General features: G+C 36.1%; 1 protein-coding gene across 7 annotated transcripts in view; it reads left to right on the plus strand.

Annotated features, from left to right (window-relative positions):
• The window catches only part of LOC144652159 (myocyte-specific enhancer factor 2C-like), a 30,699-nt gene that overhangs the window by 7,521 nt on the left and 2,920 nt on the right, over positions 1–20,258 (plus strand). Inside the window, exons 1-8 of one of the 7 annotated variants that reach the window (XM_078512195.1) lie at positions 1,514–1,624; positions 10,446–10,603; positions 13,363–13,566; positions 14,070–14,123; positions 14,826–14,915; positions 15,266–15,479; positions 18,806–19,038; positions 19,508–19,845. In XM_078512195.1, coding sequence (XP_078368321.1) covers positions 10,550–10,603; positions 13,363–13,566; positions 14,070–14,123; positions 14,826–14,915; positions 15,266–15,479; positions 18,806–19,038; positions 19,508–19,845 — 1,187 coding nt within the window. In that variant the 5' untranslated portion in view covers positions 1,514–1,624; positions 10,446–10,549. Of the gene's footprint in view, positions 1–1,513; positions 1,625–8,389; positions 8,485–8,540; positions 8,961–9,006; positions 9,248–9,287; positions 10,313–10,445; positions 10,604–13,362; positions 13,567–14,069; positions 14,124–14,825; positions 14,916–15,265; positions 15,480–18,805; positions 19,039–19,507; positions 19,846–20,258 lie in introns of those variants that run through there. The other 6 variants (XM_078512210.1, XM_078512215.1, XM_078512177.1 and 3 more) reach the window with 6 other exon arrangements.

The raw sequence follows: 20,258 nt of genomic DNA on the forward strand, positions 1-20,258 counted from the left end.
GTCACTCTTCAACCTGCTCTCTTAAATACTCTAACAATCGTAATATTCTCCGCTGTATTTTGGTGATAAAAAGTTTATCAGCTTATGCGACTAGACCTATGAAATAAGACCTAAGTCAATCCTTGCAGACTTCACACTATAGAGACTTGCTATGGCGACTAAAGTTTGTCATGTATGATGAATGCCGGATCGTCTTATATCTGAACTGGACTGTATACTGATTAAACTGCGAGTACAGTTAATCGTCCTTTTTCTTTGCGAATTGTGAAAGCGAAAAAAAAAAAATACTGAGAGGCGAAGGCAGGCAGTGGATCGGCTCATTTTGCATGAAGAAGAACAGGGAGCACAAGCAGTTTTATTCGTTGTAATTCTTATCTTACCGCCTTTTGCACTTTAAGCCGGCAAACCTAGTATTTTTTGCGTGCGTTCGATGTATAGGGGGTCTGTCTGGATAGCGTGGGCATATTGAGGGGTTGTAAGTAAATATGTACGGCTAGTTATCACAGAGGACCTGTTTCTTAAGTTACTCTGCACTTGCTTTTATGGTATACGATAAGAGAGGAGACAAGTAGTAGATATACGCTCATGTTGATCTTTATTCCCGTCTGGTTCTTTTATAGCAATCGACTGCGAGAGAGAAGCAATAGTAAGAGAAAATGATTGTGCGGGTCGATTTTGTCTCCTGTTTGCCTCTTGTCACTTCATGATTTCTCCGCGCTCGTTTATGCGCGAGGTTAAATTACTGCGATTCCTATCTAGAGAAAGATTTATTGGGAAAACTGCTTTACTTTCGAGCGCAATACCTAAATGTTTTTGTAAATATAACGATACGAGAATCGCGGAGGAAAATAACCATATTGTAGCAAATGTCAAACAGCCCTCTTCTATTTATTTTCGCAATGACTTTTAATTCAGTATAGTCTACTTAACGAGGTGGTGGTATTTTATGAATATCCTATCTTGCGGATTATGGCTTTTTTTCTTATTCGGTTACAAATCTCAGGAAGTTGTGAATTAGGCTTAGAGTTATTCACCGGTCAAAAGCTTGACCTGTTTTCTCATAAATCATTGTGCCTCAGAGTCGGAGATACAAAAAATTGTGGCCCTATACTGCCCGCTTGGCCTAGTATGGTACTTAGATTTTTCATAAATGAGAATGTTCATCGAAGCGAGCGGATTGTGCGAATTTTTTTCGCAAAGGAATGTTTTTGCAGAAGAAATGATTTCCTTCGTCTCTTCATGACGTTATTTCCTGTAAACCACCAAACTGACCACATTCGTCAATCATTCAATTTTAAACCAATGAGCAGCGGCCTTTTTGCATGACTAAACTGTTGTCTCGTGCAAATGCAAATATAAGGCCATCAAGTGAGGCTCTCAGCCATTGTTTTCTTGGCATTAAGTGGCTTTTTATAAAGTCAAGCGCCTTGCCGATGACATCAGAGCTATATTGATCGATGAAAGAGTTCTTCCAACATTTTTATGCTTTGAGTTTCCTCTTTATTCAAGCTTATCGAGTTGGCCATCCTTTCAGCCAACGATCTCGTAGAGTACAGTGCTTCACTTGTGGTCCAATTAATCCAAAGCCGAATACAGGATTATTTCTGCCGCGAAACCTTACACTGTAAGTCCGATCTTTTAACTTTTTTTTATTCAATTTATTTTTAAATAACTGCGGTCTGTTTAAAGCTTAAATTTATCTTAATCTTTGTATTTAGCCGATGTAAAAATTTCCAGACTATAATTAGCGCGCGAGTTTATTTTGCAAACGAGATACTACAGCGAGCCTTAATCTAGTCAAAAACCATTTTATCGCAAAATGAACGTTTTTTCTTTGCTGTTTAGTAAATGTTTCCCATTCATTTTACGTCGAAATTTCTGGATATTTAACTTTTCAAAGCCTTGTCATTTCTTCAAAAAAGCAAATAAAAATGGCCTTGATATCTTTTGTTTCACAATTGGAATCAAGTAAACCTTTAAAAAAAATTGCAACATTTTTTGAACTTCTTATTACTTATAACTTCATCTGTCTTTTTTTTTCTGCCTTCGTATCGTGCGTTCATCTCTCGCGTGACAGAGCGGACAGAAAAAGCATTCATGTTATATATAGGACCATATATATATCTTGAGTACCAAAAGCTATTTTCAGCGCGTTATTAAGTACTTACGACTCCCAGCTCTCATTTGTTAACAAAATTTTTCTTAAGCTCTTTTCTTTTCTTAATCTGTTTTGCATCTAAAATCGGAGATAAAATAATAGCAGTTTGCCTTCATTGCACCTTTAATGAGCCTATCCTCATTAATTCAGCTTATCTGGTATAATTTGCCTCCTGTGCAAACAATATACTGACTCGTTTGTCAAGCCGCCGGAACCGATTTCAATATTGCGCCTTCACTGTTTGCTGTTGAATAGACGAGACTATTTGTATCATGTTTGGCGTTTGTAAAATTCTTTATTTTTGTCTTAGCTATTCCAATTCTCGCCGATTTTTCTTCTCTGACAAGTTGGTACAACTTTGGCTAGTTTTATTTCGGAACCTATATTTTGCTAGAGCTTACTTTTTTCTCAAACTCACTCACGCAATCGCTTTTAAACAAAGGCTCTGCTCTTTTTGTAATAAGGGGTACAATTAACCTTTATGCACACTGCTAGGGGCTCAGTTCTATAAGCGTGAGTTAGCATAAATTCGATTTCCAAGAATGTTTTTTGTCGTGAAAAAAACAGGCAAAGGCATTCATGGTATTTCTGCTGAAATCATAGATAGTGAAACAGATCATGCCTCCGTTTCGAAAGCTTCTCGTAAATTCCTAAATCTATTGTCTTGAACAGATATCTAATATCAACGGCAAAGTAAAGACTTCGAGGCATGTGGTATGACTTTGCACGGAACTTATAAACTGATAACTCTCCAATTGTGGCTTCGGTATATTTTTCTTGGCTTCGATTTGTGCTATTCAGCTGTCAGCGAGACTTTCTTTTGCAGTTTCCGCTAGGTGGAGTATTTTGTGTGTTCTTTATTCAGATTACACCTGTAAAGCCCGGCTCTGAAAAAACCTTTAGTGTCAGTCCTTCAATGCAAAACAATGCAAAAACTGTCACAGTTTACAATTAAAAAAGGCTAACTTTCTGCTTATTCATTTCGCCAAAAATCGAAAACAAAAGACTCCACGGAAAAGTACTGTCAAATCGCTTGAATGAACACACGTTTTACTTCAATAGACGTTAAAGTTATACCTACATAAATGGGCATAAGATTTGTTTTTGGGAGTAAAAAGGTCCGGGTTAAAGCGACTCTGAGCAGCTTTCAGAAGCCGCACAAATCTTAATATCACCGCAGATCCTATTTGCTTTTGATCTGTTACAGTATAAACTTGAACCGCAGTAACCAATACTCACTGATTTAAACGGTTGAAAGACTGTGTATACGCAGTAGGAACTTGGGGAAAACAAAGAGACAATTCAGTAAAGATTTACACAGTATTTACACAGTATTTATACAGTAATTCCGGAATTGGCAGAAAATTCCGCAACATGTCCGGTTTAACAGACGATGGCCGCCATATTAATTGGCTAGCGAGCTTCTAATCCCAGGTGCTTCTGGCAAGTGGAGATGACGCATTTTCTTTAGTGCTTTATAAACAATCATTTCAAAGCTCAATTGTTCTATTTTTAGACTGATATTGAGACTTGGAACGTTGAGATTCTTGCAGGGTAAATGTTAAGACTGATTGCTTTGCATATGACGTGATCGCAAGGGCCATCAAATATATTTGGTCACAGAGTTAAGATTTGCGGGAATCACGATACCTGAAAAATACTCTCGCACTCTGCAAAAACTTCATTATTGAAGAAATTTGAAGTAAGACCTTTTGGCCAAAACGTTGTCAGTCTAAGTGACAATTTGTGTCAGTCTTGTCATTTAATAAAAGAATGAGAAATGTAACAAAATCGTGTTAACCAGTGTTTCAAAAACGGTTTGCTTGGGTTCACAAGTTTAACTGTATAAAATGCCTTCAGGGCCCTGTTCGTATACTGAAGAACTGATGAAATAATGTAATTGCTTAAAGTCAGTACATATTTGGTGTTCAATGCAGCTTTTTTTGGAAAAATATTAACGAAAGGGAAGTCCTGTGCTATTTATTCAACGAGCACTTTTTTCTCGAGACAAAAATTATCATTGCGAAGCTCCAATGCCGTTTGTAAATAACAATTCCCAAATTAAATACCAGTCCAGAAATATACCTTCTTTATGTTAAAAGATGAGTTAGATTGCAAATTTTAAAAAGGAAGTGAACCGAAAATGAGCCAACTTCAATAGCTCGTTAAAAATACCACATCTAAATACCACAGCCGAATACCAAAGTTAAAAATATCTTGGTGCTAAATTGATTACTCAACTCAACTTCATGCAAACGTTCTAAAAAGTGCTCTTGCTCCCGAGAGGAACGCCATAAAAATTTTCTGAATGTGCGATGGTCCTTGCGTTCGAAATCCCCTGATGGGAATTAACTCTTTCTTTTCAAATGATTCGACATATGATAGAAGTGCATCTGTGATGATTCATGATTGTTTTAATAGAAGAAACAAGTAATAACAAATTAAAGGTGGACTTTTAGCAACATTTACGCCTATGGATAAAACCCTTTTCAGTGCGCGACAATTCAAACGCAAGCCTTTAAGTATTACTTTCATATGGTCGGCTGTTGAAATGATGCTGTAACGGTTCTGTTTAATATGCCGTCCAAAGCGGTTCTAAGTCTTCTAACATTTTTGTGTCTACTGATGACAAAACCCTAATGTGTGTCAGCGTGTGTTCATTTAGATATAAAGCTATCAAGCAACACTAACACTTAATGTCTTTCATACGGTTCTTTTTATCATGCTGCACAAGGTCATTCTAATATTTTTTGTGGATGAAATACTGCAGTGTCATGGTTTATTCAGATAAAAGTTATCGAGCACTACTTTCATGTGGTACTTTTAACACTGTTTTAAGTCTGTGAATGAAACCCTAGTGTGTGACCATTCAAATGAGAGCTATTGAGCAGTACGTTCATGATGTGGTATTGCTTAGTGTGTACAAGGTGGTTCTGACTTTAATTGACGTCTGTGGAAGTGTAGTGTTATACCAGAATAACAGCTAAATAACAAATAACAGCTTTTGAGCAGTGTTTTCATGTGGTACAGCTTATTAGACTGATAAAGCTAGTCCCAGCCTATATATCTGTGGGTGATACTGTACAAGGTGGTTTTTTAAGTATTAAAGCATGACTCCCAGATGATATACATTTTTGTGGTTCGGTTTATTACATTCTACAAAATGGTTTTAAAACCCAAAATGATTACTGTTAATGAGTACATTTTTGTGGCTTGGATTTGAATAGCGGTTATGTTGATTAGCAGTTATTTACGACAACAATTGTTAACATTATCGCATTATCTTTTTTTGTGGTTGCTGCTTTTCATCGAAATACAAATAACTGTATGTTTGGTGCGTTTAAAAGCGGAAATGTATGTTCGATAATTACATATCGACAATTTCTATAGTTTGGCTATCAACAAAAATATCGCAATGATAAATTCCTTGAAATGAAAACCTAGTTATTTCATGACCAAAAAATATTAAAGGCTTGTAGCCTGTGCTTACTGTGGTGCAAGTTAAAGAGTAAACATCAGCTGATATGGCAAGCATAGCTGCATGTCCAAGTATCAACAAACCTGTTTTTTTTTCGGGGGGCTAGACTAGCAATACTTATCTGTTATTTTAGTTTAAAAACAGGTAGAAAATTTTTTTGTTCATTTCCCAATGCACGCACGTTTTTGACACACAAACGAATGCGAGCGCTTCGTTTGCACGCTTTGTGGACCGCTATTTTGAAGAGTCCAAAAAACAAGCCGGAGATTTCGCGCGCGTGTTCTGACGAGGGGCTTCTTCTCACCACAATAATTATCTCCATTCGCCATTTTCCAGAGTATAATGGTTACAAATGTCTGTTGTCAGTTGAAATTGTTTGCCATACCAGCCTCTTCGACGCGCCAAATTGTTGCACAAAATTTTCAGGATAAAGTATACCTTTTGTATTACAGAATTGGGTTCGGGCATCTAAAAGTTTTTGATTTGCATATGTGTGACGTGCTTCTCAACACGCTGTTTTCAGTTTTATGTTATAACTTACGAAAGATCGTCGTTTTATTTGGTTATTTTCTCCGTCGCTGTGAAAAATTTAGGTCACTCATTGAAAACTTACAAGTGGATAGCATCAGTGTTAAAGAGGCTTGCATACTAAAAGCGTGCAATTAATTAATCTCCATTACTGATTTATTTTGTCTATGCGAGCAATCGAATATTGCATTCTCTGACGACTTTCCCAGCTGCCTTCCTCGATTTTCAGACTAAGTTAAAAACAAACTTACGCAAACATCTTGCCCATGAGTGTTTTTCGTTTGATTCGAACAGCTTTATCGCCAGGCAAAAACATGCTTGTTGTTAGAGGCCTGAAAAAAGCAGCTTTTGCACCAAGAGGGTGGTGAATGCCAGAAGATTTTTTACCTCCCCTTTTCAATTTATGTATAAACATTATACGGTTTTCTGGTCCTTTCTCTTTTGCCAGAAAAAAGGCGCATGAATTTGCCAAATTACAAAACAACTTCGCATGATCAAAACGTTTTTTTTAAAACTCTAAAGGCGAGGGTTTAAATACACTGTTCAGCGAGAAAAGATCTTTAGAACCGAAAAACAAGGTAAGGTAAGGTAAATGGCAAAATCGGCAAGAAGGGGGGGGGGGGGGGAGGGGAGGGCTATGTGCGGGGAATACACTCGGTGTTAGAAAGAAAGCCTTTCAATGATCTGTGACTCACTTTCATCTATTCTGTGCCTTTCTGAAATCACTTTTATTTACTCTGATCCTAGCCTATAAAAAATCTTTGAACTCCTTTGAGCTACCAACAGCTAAAATTCAAATTTCAGTTTTCAACTGTCAAGATCGAAAGCTTAGTTTCATCCACTGTTAGATAACGTTCAAGAGCGTTGGTCCGCTTGTAGCCCGCTGAAACTGTGCTGAAACCCTTCATTATATTGTATTCGCATACCGTATAATACTTCTGCTGTATCCCTTATTGTTGATGTAGAGTCAAGAAAAAAAGGGTCAGTGTTTCATTTGTTTTGCTCTTGAAGCCTAATCTTTCAACCTTTAAAAAAATGCTTATCGAGTGCATTCACTGATCCCGATAAATACGAATCAGGGCTAATAACCGTTTTAAACAATAAATATTGTAATGCAAAAATGCAATTTAGCAAGTTGAGATAATTACCCCTTTACTTTTAGCAAAACTGAGTTCGCAACAAGCTCATATATGAAGTTGAAGTAGTATTTTGAATTGGAAAAGCTTATTATTTCACGAGTTTTTGTGCTCCCGGCTAAAGCTTCTTCTTTTTCTTTTCTTATTTTTTTTTAAAGAAAAAATAAAATTTTCTGCTTCCTTCATTTCCGACACCCATAAAGTGCTCTTTTGACTGACAGCATCACGTGATAAGCAGCTGTTAACACGGGAAAACCTTGAAAACTGAAAGATCGAATGACCCGAATCGCAAAAAAATTTGCAATCCAGAAAAAAAAATATCTGCAAAAAAATAAAATAACACAGATTAGGTCGATTCATATTAATTATAATAGTAAGAAGAAAAGTAAGCGACTTTCTTTCTCGAAATCGCAGGAAAATGACGAAACTTCAGTTTGGGAACGTGACTCGGTTGGTTTTTCAGCGAAAGAAAGTGAAATTTCACCGTTACAATTTCATGCAAATGCATTTCGCTTCCGTTGATTTTGGGTTGGGTTTTTCCCTCATGCAGCGGAAGATGTGAAAAATGTATGAAAAACGGCGTTCAATGGACGAAGAATATAAATGAACTACAGGTAATATATTTTTTTTCGGAAACATGAAACTGACCACACATTTATGATACACTGAGCTGTGCTCCGAGAAAATGGCCAAGGAAAGATCTGAACGTCGTTTTCTGTCTTTCGAAAAGGAAGAAATAGCAAACATGAAGTTGCACTATAAGCAGTTCGAAAGTTGCAACGAAACACAAACCGTCATTCACTTCCGGTTGTCGGAGCGGATGATATGCGCCTCAGAATTTCGTTTTTTAATTTTTGTGTTTTTATGCCCCTTTCTAAGAATTTTTCCTCTTGTTGTGGCACTGACAAATTGGAAACTTTAAAAGTGCGGAAACCAAACCCATTAGCAAAGCTTTCTTACACGATTTCTGGGGAAAAAAATCATTTCGTTCCACATGTAAATTGGAAAGGGAAAGAAAACAGGAAGCGTTGGAATGACGTCAGCGACAACTATAGTAACCACGGACGATGGTTTCAAGAATTTTGCTGTTCACCACTTTGAATGCAAATTTACGAGTCGACTCTAACTTTCATGTGGCATACTATACGCGCTATTTCAAAAGAAATTCGTCAGATTTTTTGTGGGTAAGTTAGTCGCTTGTGTTAAAGCTTTCGGAATGTATTATATTCCCGATATTTCAGTCGTGACTCGAAAAACAATCCATTCTCGCTATGCCGTCTCCTGGGGAGCGATCAAAGTTAAATGAGTTTTGTGTTACATGCTTAAAGCTCACGTTTCCACTTCGGTTGTAGCTCGCTAAAATAAGGATCTACGTTTTTTATAACACAAATAACGCTACGTCAACCTTTCCGGTTCTCTTCGTAACAACGGAGTTGGAAATCTCGCAGGAAAATTTGCCTTTTCAAAGCGTTGTTTTGACGAGTCATGTTTTTGTTCGAGTGCTAAATTCTCCCCAGCACGCAATGACATCACTGTGACATCACGGCCCTCCCAAAATGCAAATTCCCGAACCACTTTTCTCACTCGAGGTTGTTGCCACAAATAGAACAAGCGTATACACATTGTCAGGGCAGCTGTTGTGAAAAAGGCGTATCTACTGGTGGGTAAAAATAGATCTTTGAATTTTTATTTCCGTCTACATCGAAGTATAAACAGCCAAGAAAATAGTCGTGTGATTTCGAAAGGTTATTGTAGACAGCTTCAGGATTTCATTGACCGTTTTAACAGGCATCGATTCTTGTTTTGACTCCATTGCAGCGCAGATGACTGCCTGTGTTTCGCTTGCAGTTTTCCGCAATCGCTGCCAGAATAGTCGTTGCCTCTAGTGAGAGTGTTGTTTCTTCGCAGTTTCCGATCCTCAATTACTACAATCTCTCAATGATTTAGGTAAAATTCTTGGTTTCTTGTGATAGCTCGAAGCAGCATGAACTTTCATCATGTCGAATAACAACGTACAAATTTTTCTACCATGCAAAGATTTCATGTTTTCCCTATTACCCAACTGAACGATCGACTACGAACGTCTTTCGTTTTTTGTCGATCGAGAAATGAGGTAGCAATCCTTGCGTATCTTTCCAGCGAAAATCAGAGCGCTGATGTTATCTTGCATGGATAAATTTGAAGCGAAATGACAGAAATTGAGTTGGATCTTGTCGGCTGTGTTCGACAGTCGCGGAGAAATGTTGAGTGGAAATTTGCCGTCACAGACTTCGCCTGCAAGCGAAATTATTTATCGTTCGTGTTCTTATACCGCTAAGAAATTTCAGAATCGGGAAGGAAAGAGCTGTTAGATTTGCTCTTTCGAAATAAACGATTCGCGAATTGGCAATTTGTGTTGTTTATTTCCCACCGTCCTAACGTCGTGCGTATTTTTCGCGAAGATCAGCTCCATCACCTTACTATAAGATGTATTTTTCTTGCTGTCTGCCGATTGTTGATGATCGCTTAAACATTGTGTTAAATTCACCACATTTACCACTTATCTTGTTAGCCGTCGTCCAGGGTGAAATATTTTTGAGTGAAGTAAGATGGCGCACACGATGCAAGGACTATCGTTCGTTCCACACAGGCGAAGTCCAAACCCATCGAGGGCGAAGAACATTGAACATTGGACATCGTTCAAGAAGGCAGAATTCGAGAAATACTTCCGGCCTTAGTTTCAACTTTTGTGTTACGAGGACGTTGCTCTTCGATGAAAAATACTCAGTTGTCGGCGACCAAAGACTGTTCCGTGCTCGGAGCGTGGCGAACGTTCGTGAGGAATGCTTACTAAGTGAGATCATTCGCGCTAAGAACTGCGGCGAAAGTCACTGATCGTAAATACCATGACATCATTTCACGCAATGAACGATCGCTTCGAAAACGAAGGAAGAAGTGATCTTTTCTTCTAAGAGCATCTTGAAGTCGAATTTTGGCGAAGAGAAACGATCCGAACCTCGGGAATTGAGAATTGTGAGAGTTGTAATCTTGCGAAGACATTGTTGATAACATAGCATTCCCTTTCTTGGCTATGGCGAGACTAGTAGCTGGTACTTGTTTATGATTAATGAACTCACTTTGTTGTTTCAATCTGTTCATTTTGCAGATCTATCGCGTACGACGCCTCGATCAGTGTACATTGATTTAAAACTGGCTGGAAGCCCCCCTACGAATTTAGAATTTACCGATAGTCCGAAATCACAGCGAAAAATGGGAAGGAAGAAGATACAAATTTCAAGGATCGGCGACGAGAGAAATCGCCAGGTTAGAAGTAAACTCTGTACTAATTCACGCAAAGCGCTCTTTTTTTATTGCACCGAGACACAAATAGCAGATTTGTGGCTTTTTTCGTCCGCGCGGGCGGCTCAAGATGCTAAATATTGCACGCCGAGGTCGAAAATAGAAAGAGTGGTTTGGGGTTAGAATTTCATTATGGCGCGATATTTTTAGCTCGCGTAGGTCAACTGGGTTACTATTAGTGAATGTCGTGTTGTGTTTTATTATTTAACGATTAAGAGGACCAAAATTGGAGTTTTTTCTGCGATAGAGCAACGTGCTGCGAAGTGCAGTGTTGCATGAAAGTAATGGATGTTTGCGAATAGTTTCATGGCAAATTTCCCGGTACCTGCAAGCTCGTCAAAACCTCGATCATTTAACCCACGACTCGTATTTTCTAACTCACAATCTGCCTGAACGATAGAAGCCATTTTTGTGTTGTGTTTCGATTTGTCACGGCGAATACTGGTTCGAATTTTCTTTCGATTTTTGTTATGAACAAATTTCGTATCGTGTTGCGTCATGATTTCGCGAAGCTTTGCCTCGCGTGCTCTAAGATATTTTTGGCCCTTTGTTTGCCTTTTGAATTTCGAGATCATTTTAAACATGCTATTAGCATTTCCCAGTAACGTTTGCTTCTGAATGTGTTTGTTGACAAAAGTCATTCATGAATGAGGCCTCGCTAGAATTTGAACACCGTTTTGTACAATGGTACATATCTTTGATATAATTGTTTGTATTATCTTAGCAGTTATTTGCAACATTAGATGTTAGCGCTGCCGTGAAAAAAATATCTGTCGACTTTCTTGAAACATGAAACAAACAAACAAAAAATACTTGGACTAGTGGTAGGGCCCTGAACGTATGCCTTAAATCTTTTCAAGCAATATTTTATCTTTGTTTGTTGTACATGAATTTGGAGGGAATTAAATCGATTTGCATAATTTACAATGAACATCATATGTCGAAATCTTGATCTTGTTCATACGTAATGTTTTTTGCCGTTTCTATGGCTAAATCACAAAGGAAAATGTGTAGTTCTTTGTCTGTATTTTACTGGCTGAATGTAAAGTGATATCTTTTATCTTGGGCTTTGTCTCATAGTGTTCTAGAAAACATTCCTGAAATTGTATTTGTCTCGAACTCCTGCTGTGAATAAGAGATGCATTCACTAATGGCGTTTCTGTCTACATATGGTATTGCAACGAAAACTCTTTTGTCTTATTTGATCAGTCTTGGAAAGCTGATTTTCCAGTATTGCATCTAAAAATCCTATTTTATATACTTAAATTTATTAGTTCTGTCAACAAACTTACCTTCAAGTTTACCAAGTGTGAAAGGGTGGTTTGTTTGTTAGCCTTTTTAATTTTGACATTTATATTTAATTATATTTGCCCCATTAGCCTTCGTGATATTTTGATTTTTTCTAAGTTCAGCTACGTTGAAAAATAAAATATTGGTGGGCGAGACAACAGCGACATCTGTGAATCTTAAAGATCACTATGCCTGGAATCTAGAGTTGAAAATCGTTTGTCAAGATTCAATAAAAAGACCCTAGATTGGTTTACATGAAAGGGTGTTCCTTTGATGGCCATTTAGAATTTTTGGCATTTTTTAAAGGCTACTAGCTCCAATCTGTCAAAATTTGTCAAAGAAAGAAAACAACACAAGAAAACCAGAGGTCCTTCACAATGATCTTATAAGAAACAGTGTATTGTTTAAAAGGAAAACATGAAAATCTTGTTTTTGTTTACTAAAGCAAAATGATATGAGTGATTTTCATATCAGTTATTCAAACAACAAAATTTATCCATACAGCTGTGGATAATGTAAGATCCTGTTTACATTCACAGTGCAGGAAAAAAGAAAAACTACCTTAAAAATAAATTAAAGAGTTTTCTGATTGTACATGAGCATAAGCAGAATTTTCTTCCAATTTAATAAAATACTCTTCTGGAGTCTAAGGAGGACATAATAGGATTAAAGGTTATCAATTTCACATCAATGGGCGGTTTATGCACTTTTTTGTTTGACTGCATGATTGAAACACATTTATATGAGCTGAATTACCTTATCAGAATAATGTCAAGAAAGACATGGCATTCAACAGAGCAAGACAAGCTTGGGTTGCTACAAATTGTCAGCTTGTGAGTTCGCAGTGGCATGCCTGAGTCTTTGGGTGTAACAACCCCAAGGGGGCTTCAGATTATAGAGGACTTAGAGATTTTAGTTATTAAAAGGATAATGGTTAAGAAGGTGGAGGGCAACAAAGAAATGCTGTGTCATATTCAATGTACTTCTTTTTATAAAAAATTTACATTTTTTGATGCACTTTGCTTATAAACTGTTTGTCCATACCATTTATACATGTACACAGAATAGAGACCACCATATTCTATGTAATGTGTCATATGTTTTAAGCTACAATTTTGTCTAAGTTTGTTGTTTTTATAAATCTCTTTACCCCTTGACACTGAGTCTCAGAGTATTTTCTAAAATTTCTACAGTACTTCTAGAAAGAGTGCAACGCAGCAAGTATATATTGCAATCACTTTTATTTCAGGCCTTCCTGATTAAAAGTTTGAACTACCATTTAGACAATTAATTCACAGATGGGATTAATGCAGTTAAATAAAGATTATGATTTTTTTTCCCTGGAAAACTGAAACTTTCACGAAAAAAAAAAGGGTTTTGACCCATGACATTTCCCTTAAATACACTTTTTTGTCTTTGATCTGTTTACCCAGGTTACTTTTACCAAGCGTAAATTTGGATTAATGAAGAAGGCTTATGAACTGAGCATCCTGTGTGACTGCGAGATTGCTCTGATCATCTTCAACTCTGGTAACAAACTGTTCCAGTATGCTAGCACGGATATGGACAAGATTCTTCTCAAATACACTGAATACAATGAGCCGCACGAGAGCAGAACAAACACAGATATTGTCGAGGTATAGTAATCAAGCTAAATTTCTTTTTCTAGTTGCCAAGGCCGTAACTAGCAAGAGGCAAGACGAGGCACCTGCCTCGTCTAGATTTTAACCCAAAATTAAAAACAAAATATGCTTTGTTGGAAAAAAAAAATCCCTAATTAAACAAGATTGAAGAAAAAGTTTCAGAGCCTCTAGATTTCCAAATTTTCTGGACCGAGGGTATGACCCCAAAACCCCCTCTAGAGTAAGATCTTGCCTCGTCTATGGCAAAGGTCTGGTTACGGCCCTGGTTGCAGTGATCAGTAAAAAATTTGAACAAAAATGGAATAATTTGTGTGTATGAAAGACTATGTTTTTCGTTCTCTAACTTTACCTTTGAGTTCCCTCTTTTCACATACTAGCATCACACTTTAGTCTGACTTAAATGTAGAATGCCCAAGTAGAAGTGTGAAATTAATAAAACTTTCCATACCTTTGTAGTATTTTAACATTATTCATTTTGTAATATTATTAATTAATAGACAATTTCAAAGAAGGAGAACAAGGCCTTGCCTTCCCCTGATGACACTGAAAAGGTGAGTTTAAATTTCTTCGATGTGAAATTATTTTACTACAACATGGCTTGTACCCAACATACAGGGAATGCAGCAGTGCTCGCATCTAAATGTAACAAACAGCTGTCTAGCTACTGTAGCATACGTTGTAATGCTTGCAAACCTGTCAATATTTAAATTGCACTGTCTTGATTTTTTTTAAATTAGAGCAACAAATTAAATAGCTATTTACTTTATTTTCAAAATGAAGCAACTTGAAACAGCCTTTTACATTTTAAAAATAATTCAGGTTAAAGATTTTTATCATTTCAACTTTAAGAGTTTGATACGTTTACCAAATTGTGCAAGAAGTTATGTATGTTTACTGGTACATATAAATACATTTCCTTTCTTGATTTCCTACTAATGGAAGATTAACGTCATTAAAACATTAAACATGCAAACATACACTCAGTGTAATGAAAATTTTGATTACAGTACTTCTTAAGATTTTTCAAGCATATCAATAATTGTAGCATTATTGCAACTAAGCAAATAATGTTACATTTATTTAGCAACTCAGTTGCTGAACTGTATTTAAATTAATCTATGAATTTAGGGAAAATAATATAAAATAAAGAAATTGTAAACTTCTTCAATCAGAATTAGGGCATGAAAACTGTGTCAAACAAAGGGCCCAAAGAAATTATTTTTTCAATTTGTTATAATTATTATTTTCTGCAGCAATTTGTGTTGACTCCAAGAACAGAGGAAAAGTACAACAAAATTAATCAAGAGTTTGATCAGATGATGAAAAAGAACTTGCTTCAACCAGTAAGTACATGCATACATTAACAATGGCTTTGAAAGTTTGAAGTGGATTGTCTAAAATGATAATGATGCATTAGGATGTTATTAATTTTTGTATCGTCATAGCAAAGTCTACACTGGGTCAAAAGTGTCCCTTCCGTACTGCTGGAGCTCACCTCCCCCTAAGCATTAAATTAATTTTTGTTGGTACCCAAGAACACACACCAATGGCCCCCGACCAGTGCTTGAATCCAGATTGCTTGATTTGAAGTCCTGCATGCTAATCATTTGGCCACCATGCACAAACCATTACTCCACATGCACCATGAAGTACTGCCCGAAAATTGCTTTTTATTTTAATTCTCATTTTTCAGCAGCAATCAGGTACTACAGCAGACAATTACCATCAAATGCCCGTCGCTATCCCTACATCATCAAACAATGGATCAGAGGATGGTTACGGCAGCAGGCCAGGAAGTACAGAGGCTGTGGGAATGAGCTCTGGCCTGCCAGTCAGCTCAAGTGGTAGAATCACTGCTGACCACATGAATGGAAACTACTCTCGCGGAAACACTCCTGGTATATCAGGTAGGAGATTATGCCATCTGTTACATCATAGTGCTATACATTTTACATTGTGTTAACTCTTTGCATGTTTCCATGTGGAGATTTTCCATTATGATGGCTGTTTTGAGTTCTCTGAAAAACACTGACAACTGTTTCCATAATTCTGTGGAAACAAGGTGATAAAGTTTTATAATGGTAAATGGATTTCAGGCAATCAGACATGTAGTTTACATATCACATTTCACATCTTTTTTTTTTGGTAAATTGTACACAAAATAATGTAACTTGGTTTACCTGTAAATAGTTGACACAAATAAGTTAAAACAAAATGTATAAAAAGTGCACATTGCATAATTATGCAGTGACTGCAAGTGTAGCAGCTTCTCCTACCTTCAACTACGTTTCCATATTTTGCTCTCCATGGCAAATAAAGTAGTTGCATAATGAAGTTCTTGCAGAATGGTTGCTGCATTAGAATCTATATGTTATCTTCTATTTTTACATTTCAACTTTTAACCAATGCAAAAAAATGGGCAACAAAAGTTTGAACCACCTTATAGTATACTTCAAATTTTAGAGTGAGCTAAACAGACTATTACTTGGTTGCTGTCTCATTTCAAAATGCCAAGCATCTACTTTTAATTAAATGGAAATGGTGCGAAATGTGAAGTGAAACTGGAACAATCTGATTTGTGGTTTAGTGATGAAAAGGACTTTAAACTGAAGTAGTTAAGGCGTGTCTTAAGAATTGAACATCAGTATTACATGTAGTGTCAACTAGCATTTTGTCAGTAGCAATTTCGAAGTCAGCTTGGGATTTTTGCTATCTTAAGCAGGTAGGCATGTAATTATCTAATATAAATAAATGAATAAATAAAATCAATTATTATTATTAATAATAGTTTAATAGATCATTTCTGTTTTGTTGGTAGTAAAATACATTGTTTTATCAAATTGGACATTAAGACTTGTTCATACACAAACGTGTTAAAATAAACCAATAATTTTATTTGATAAGCAATGTAACAACTCTGTTATTAAGCCTATAAACAAACTGGTCTTTGTAGAACAGTTGCACCTTGCACCTAATAACTAAATGTAATTTAAATAATTATAAAATTGCATGTTGTAGTTTGTATGGAAGAAACCAGAGCAAATTAAGTTTTAATGCACCAAAGTATTTTTTATTCGTTCCTAAAAATTAATATGAAAAAATTTTCCACTAGCCACAACTGCAATTCTTGTCTTCTTTACAAGTACAGAACTGTACATTTCAGTTTGAAGTATGCCCTGAAACTGCTAGCTGTAAAAGCTTCAGACTAACCCCAATATTTTTACATTTCAGACCAATTGTACCCCACACCTCCCCAAAGCTGATAAAGGAATGCGCACCATCTGGTTTCCTTGATAAAATTAATGTTTTTGCAAAAATTGCATAATATTACATAATTATTAATTATGAAAGCAATCTGAAAACAATTATTAGAAATCAAATGGAGATTATACATGTAGAAAGTGAGCCTTTGCATTTTATTTGAAAAAGACTTTCCAGTATGCCTTGAGCAAGAAGCAAGTACACATAATAAGTATGTTGTTTGCTGGCAAAACTGAATTTTTGACGAGGATTATTAATTTTCAATCTATGATAATTTTATGTACCTGTAAATGCATGTATATCACGTTACTGAGTTCAAACTTATCAGCATTTACAATTCCATTTCTAACTGTGTGTGAAATTATTTTGTATTTTTAAAATTGTGATACAATTTTGTTTTTGCTGACATCTTAAAATTTCTAATTGACTTATAAACTTGAAGTATTGATAAAGATTTCAAGGGGAAGATTCCTTGATAATATTTGAATCAGGAATATATTTTACTGGTACTTTGTGGCATTTGGTTATTATTTTAGTTTTAGTTGACAATAACAGGCATTTGTAACTTTTTAGGTTGTAGTTCTTAGCTTTTGATTAAAAAGCTGCTTAAAGTAATTTCATTCTCAGCAGCCTGTTGATAGTGTGATTTTTTAGTGCCCACACGATTAAACTCTGCTAAAAAATATAATGAATGTAAATATTTTGAGATGTGTAGGTAGGAACTACAAATCCTAAAAACTTTAAAATAAGTTAAAGTGTAATCATTTTTCAGTTTTTTTTTCTTTTGATAACCACCATTAAAAAACAAATAAATAAGATTTGAAAATATAAAAAATAAGAATAAAAAGTAAATAAAAAAATAATAAAATCTTATAATAAAGTTTTCTGTGAGAGCAAGTGTGAGTTTATATCAGTCAAACCAATTGATATTTGTTAGTTGCTAGGGTAACATCGAATTTGGAACTTGTAATAAAATCTTGAAACAGACAATGAAGCCTTTACTGCAACCAATTAAGGATGGCTGATGTGGCGCATGCTTGTTCATTAACATAATCACTATTTTGTGGTATTTTAAAAAGCTCTTAAATCATTTAAAAATATTTGTTTTAAAATATCTAACAATGTTAAAATTGTCTTGTGTAAACGAGATGTAAATTAAAACTTTTCATTAAGTATTGTTAATAATTATGCTATGTGTACATTGTAGTTTGTAAGTTACTTTAACCATATTTGTAACTCATTATATTGAATAAATTGTGAAATAAACAGTGACTGTTTCTTTAAACCTAAACATTTTTGTGATTTGTCGTGTTACATGTGATAAATTAAACCTTAAATGTTGCAGTGTTGCTTCTAAATGTTAATTAGTATCTTTTTGTTATCAATGTTTAATTCTTGCAAAATGGTTGAAATGATTCAGAGGGGAATTGAGGGAATTCAATTTGAACCATAGTTTCTCTTGAGTGAATGCTGGCAATAAGTACATTACTATACAGTCAATAACGAAATGAAAGATTACTTATAATTACCAATTGTGCTGCAAGGTGGTTCAAACTTTTCAGCCTGTGTTGAATTTCATTTAATTTTCTGTTTGAGAAAAAATTCCGAGTTTTACTTTTCACCTTTTTTTTTCTCAGAGTGTTGTGTAACTCTGAGTTCTTCTATTCAGAAGACTTCCCTACTTCAATATTCTGTAGACAAATATATCTTGTGGGAAAGTTTAGTGCACATTTTTGATAGCCTGTATAGCAAGCCAGAGATGTTAATGGCATGAAAAGTACACTCCACCACTACATTCTGTGCTGTCTTATGCATTTTCCTTACACTTCCCCTGTACTTGTCTTGCATTATGTCAAGGTGTAACTCTTTACAAGGGTAACAAAGCAGAGTACAATGTATGCTGTTTGTTTGGTAGACTTTCAAGTACAGTTTATAACATACTTAATATGGAGAGTATTTTTTCCTCTTCCAGGCAATACACAAAACATGTCTGAGCTTGTTGCCGCAGCTGAATACAACAGAAGAAGTGTTACTCCTGGATCAGTTCAGGGAAATGATGGCTCATTTGCCACGCCCTCTGGGGTAACCAGTGGTGGACGTAACTCTGTGTCGCCTCACCCACAAGCTGCCACTCCTCCGCCCAACATCAACAGGCCAAGTTTAAAGATAAACATTCCTAACAGAGGTTCTGCAACCGGGCAGATGGTAAGATGTTAAAAGATTTATTTTGCTTGTTGTTTTGTTGTGGCAGGAGCTATTGTTGGGTCTCTTCACATGCAGTGAAATCCTGATCTCTAGAACCAATGATTTCTTGAACCTCTGACAACTCGAACCAAAAGAAACACTGCAATTTTACCCCAATTTCTCCTGATTTGTTAATCCAACGTTTGTTTCTCTTTGAGGTTTGAGAATCAGGGTTTTCACTGTATTAATTGCAACCAATCAATCAACAGTGGCATAGTATACATGTAAGTTATAACTAAATGTGAAAAGAAATGATGTTATGTTAAGTATGATAGCACACAATGAGAGGGATTGTCATCTATCAGTGACACAAGCAACTTGGAAAATAGGAGTGTTTGGCAAATTTTATCTAGCAGGATTTTTATATAAAGTTGATAATCTAACTTGTTTCCCTTTTGTTAATTTTGTTCTGTATTTTCTGCATCAACAGCCTAATCGGCATGGAATAACTGGAGGATCAGGGCATGACAATCAGCCTTTGTCTACCCCGGTGATTTCTCTGAACAACTTACCCATGCCGACACCGGGTGATAACCACACTCTATCCACGCCCATATTCTCCATGGCCACGCCCAATATGGCAGGGGCACCACCATCATTTTCCTCAGCTCTGCCCTCTGGGTTTCCAGCTGATTTTGCTCTGGATAACACTGAGTCCCTGGCCCAGAAATTGGCGCAATATCCAGCTGCTGCTGCTCTGCCGCTGATACAGCAACAGGCACTTATTCAACAGCAGCTCAATAACATGCAGGGACTACTACATGCGGGGTAAGATTTTCTTGCATTAGTGGCTAAATGGGACGACTTAATTTCCTCTAAAGAAGAAATTGATATTATGCTTCCCTCCTTCGCACAACTGAAAATAACCTTAGATTTAAAAGCCATCCAAAAGCCTCTATGTTTTTTAAAGTTTTAAGGTTCCCCTCCTGTAAAACCTATGGATTTTATATTGTAACTGCACTTTCATTTTTTAAATACTTTGATGAAAGTGTAGTTTTTACCATCCATAGTTTATCTGTACCGCTTGTATTTATGAGACCTAAAATCCCTTTTAAATATACTTGTAAAATTCATTAACTATTCATGAGGGTGCAAACCAATCCCAGCACTGTACTCAGATCACATGTACACAACTATAAACCCCAATACAAATCAAACAATAGAATTAACTTTTGATACAA

This window comes from Oculina patagonica, chromosome 1 (assembly GCF_052425735.1).
Source record: "Oculina patagonica isolate OP01 chromosome 1, crgOcupat, whole genome shotgun sequence".
In the NCBI taxonomy this organism is placed as follows: Eukaryota; Metazoa; Cnidaria; class Anthozoa; order Scleractinia; family Oculinidae; genus Oculina; species Oculina patagonica.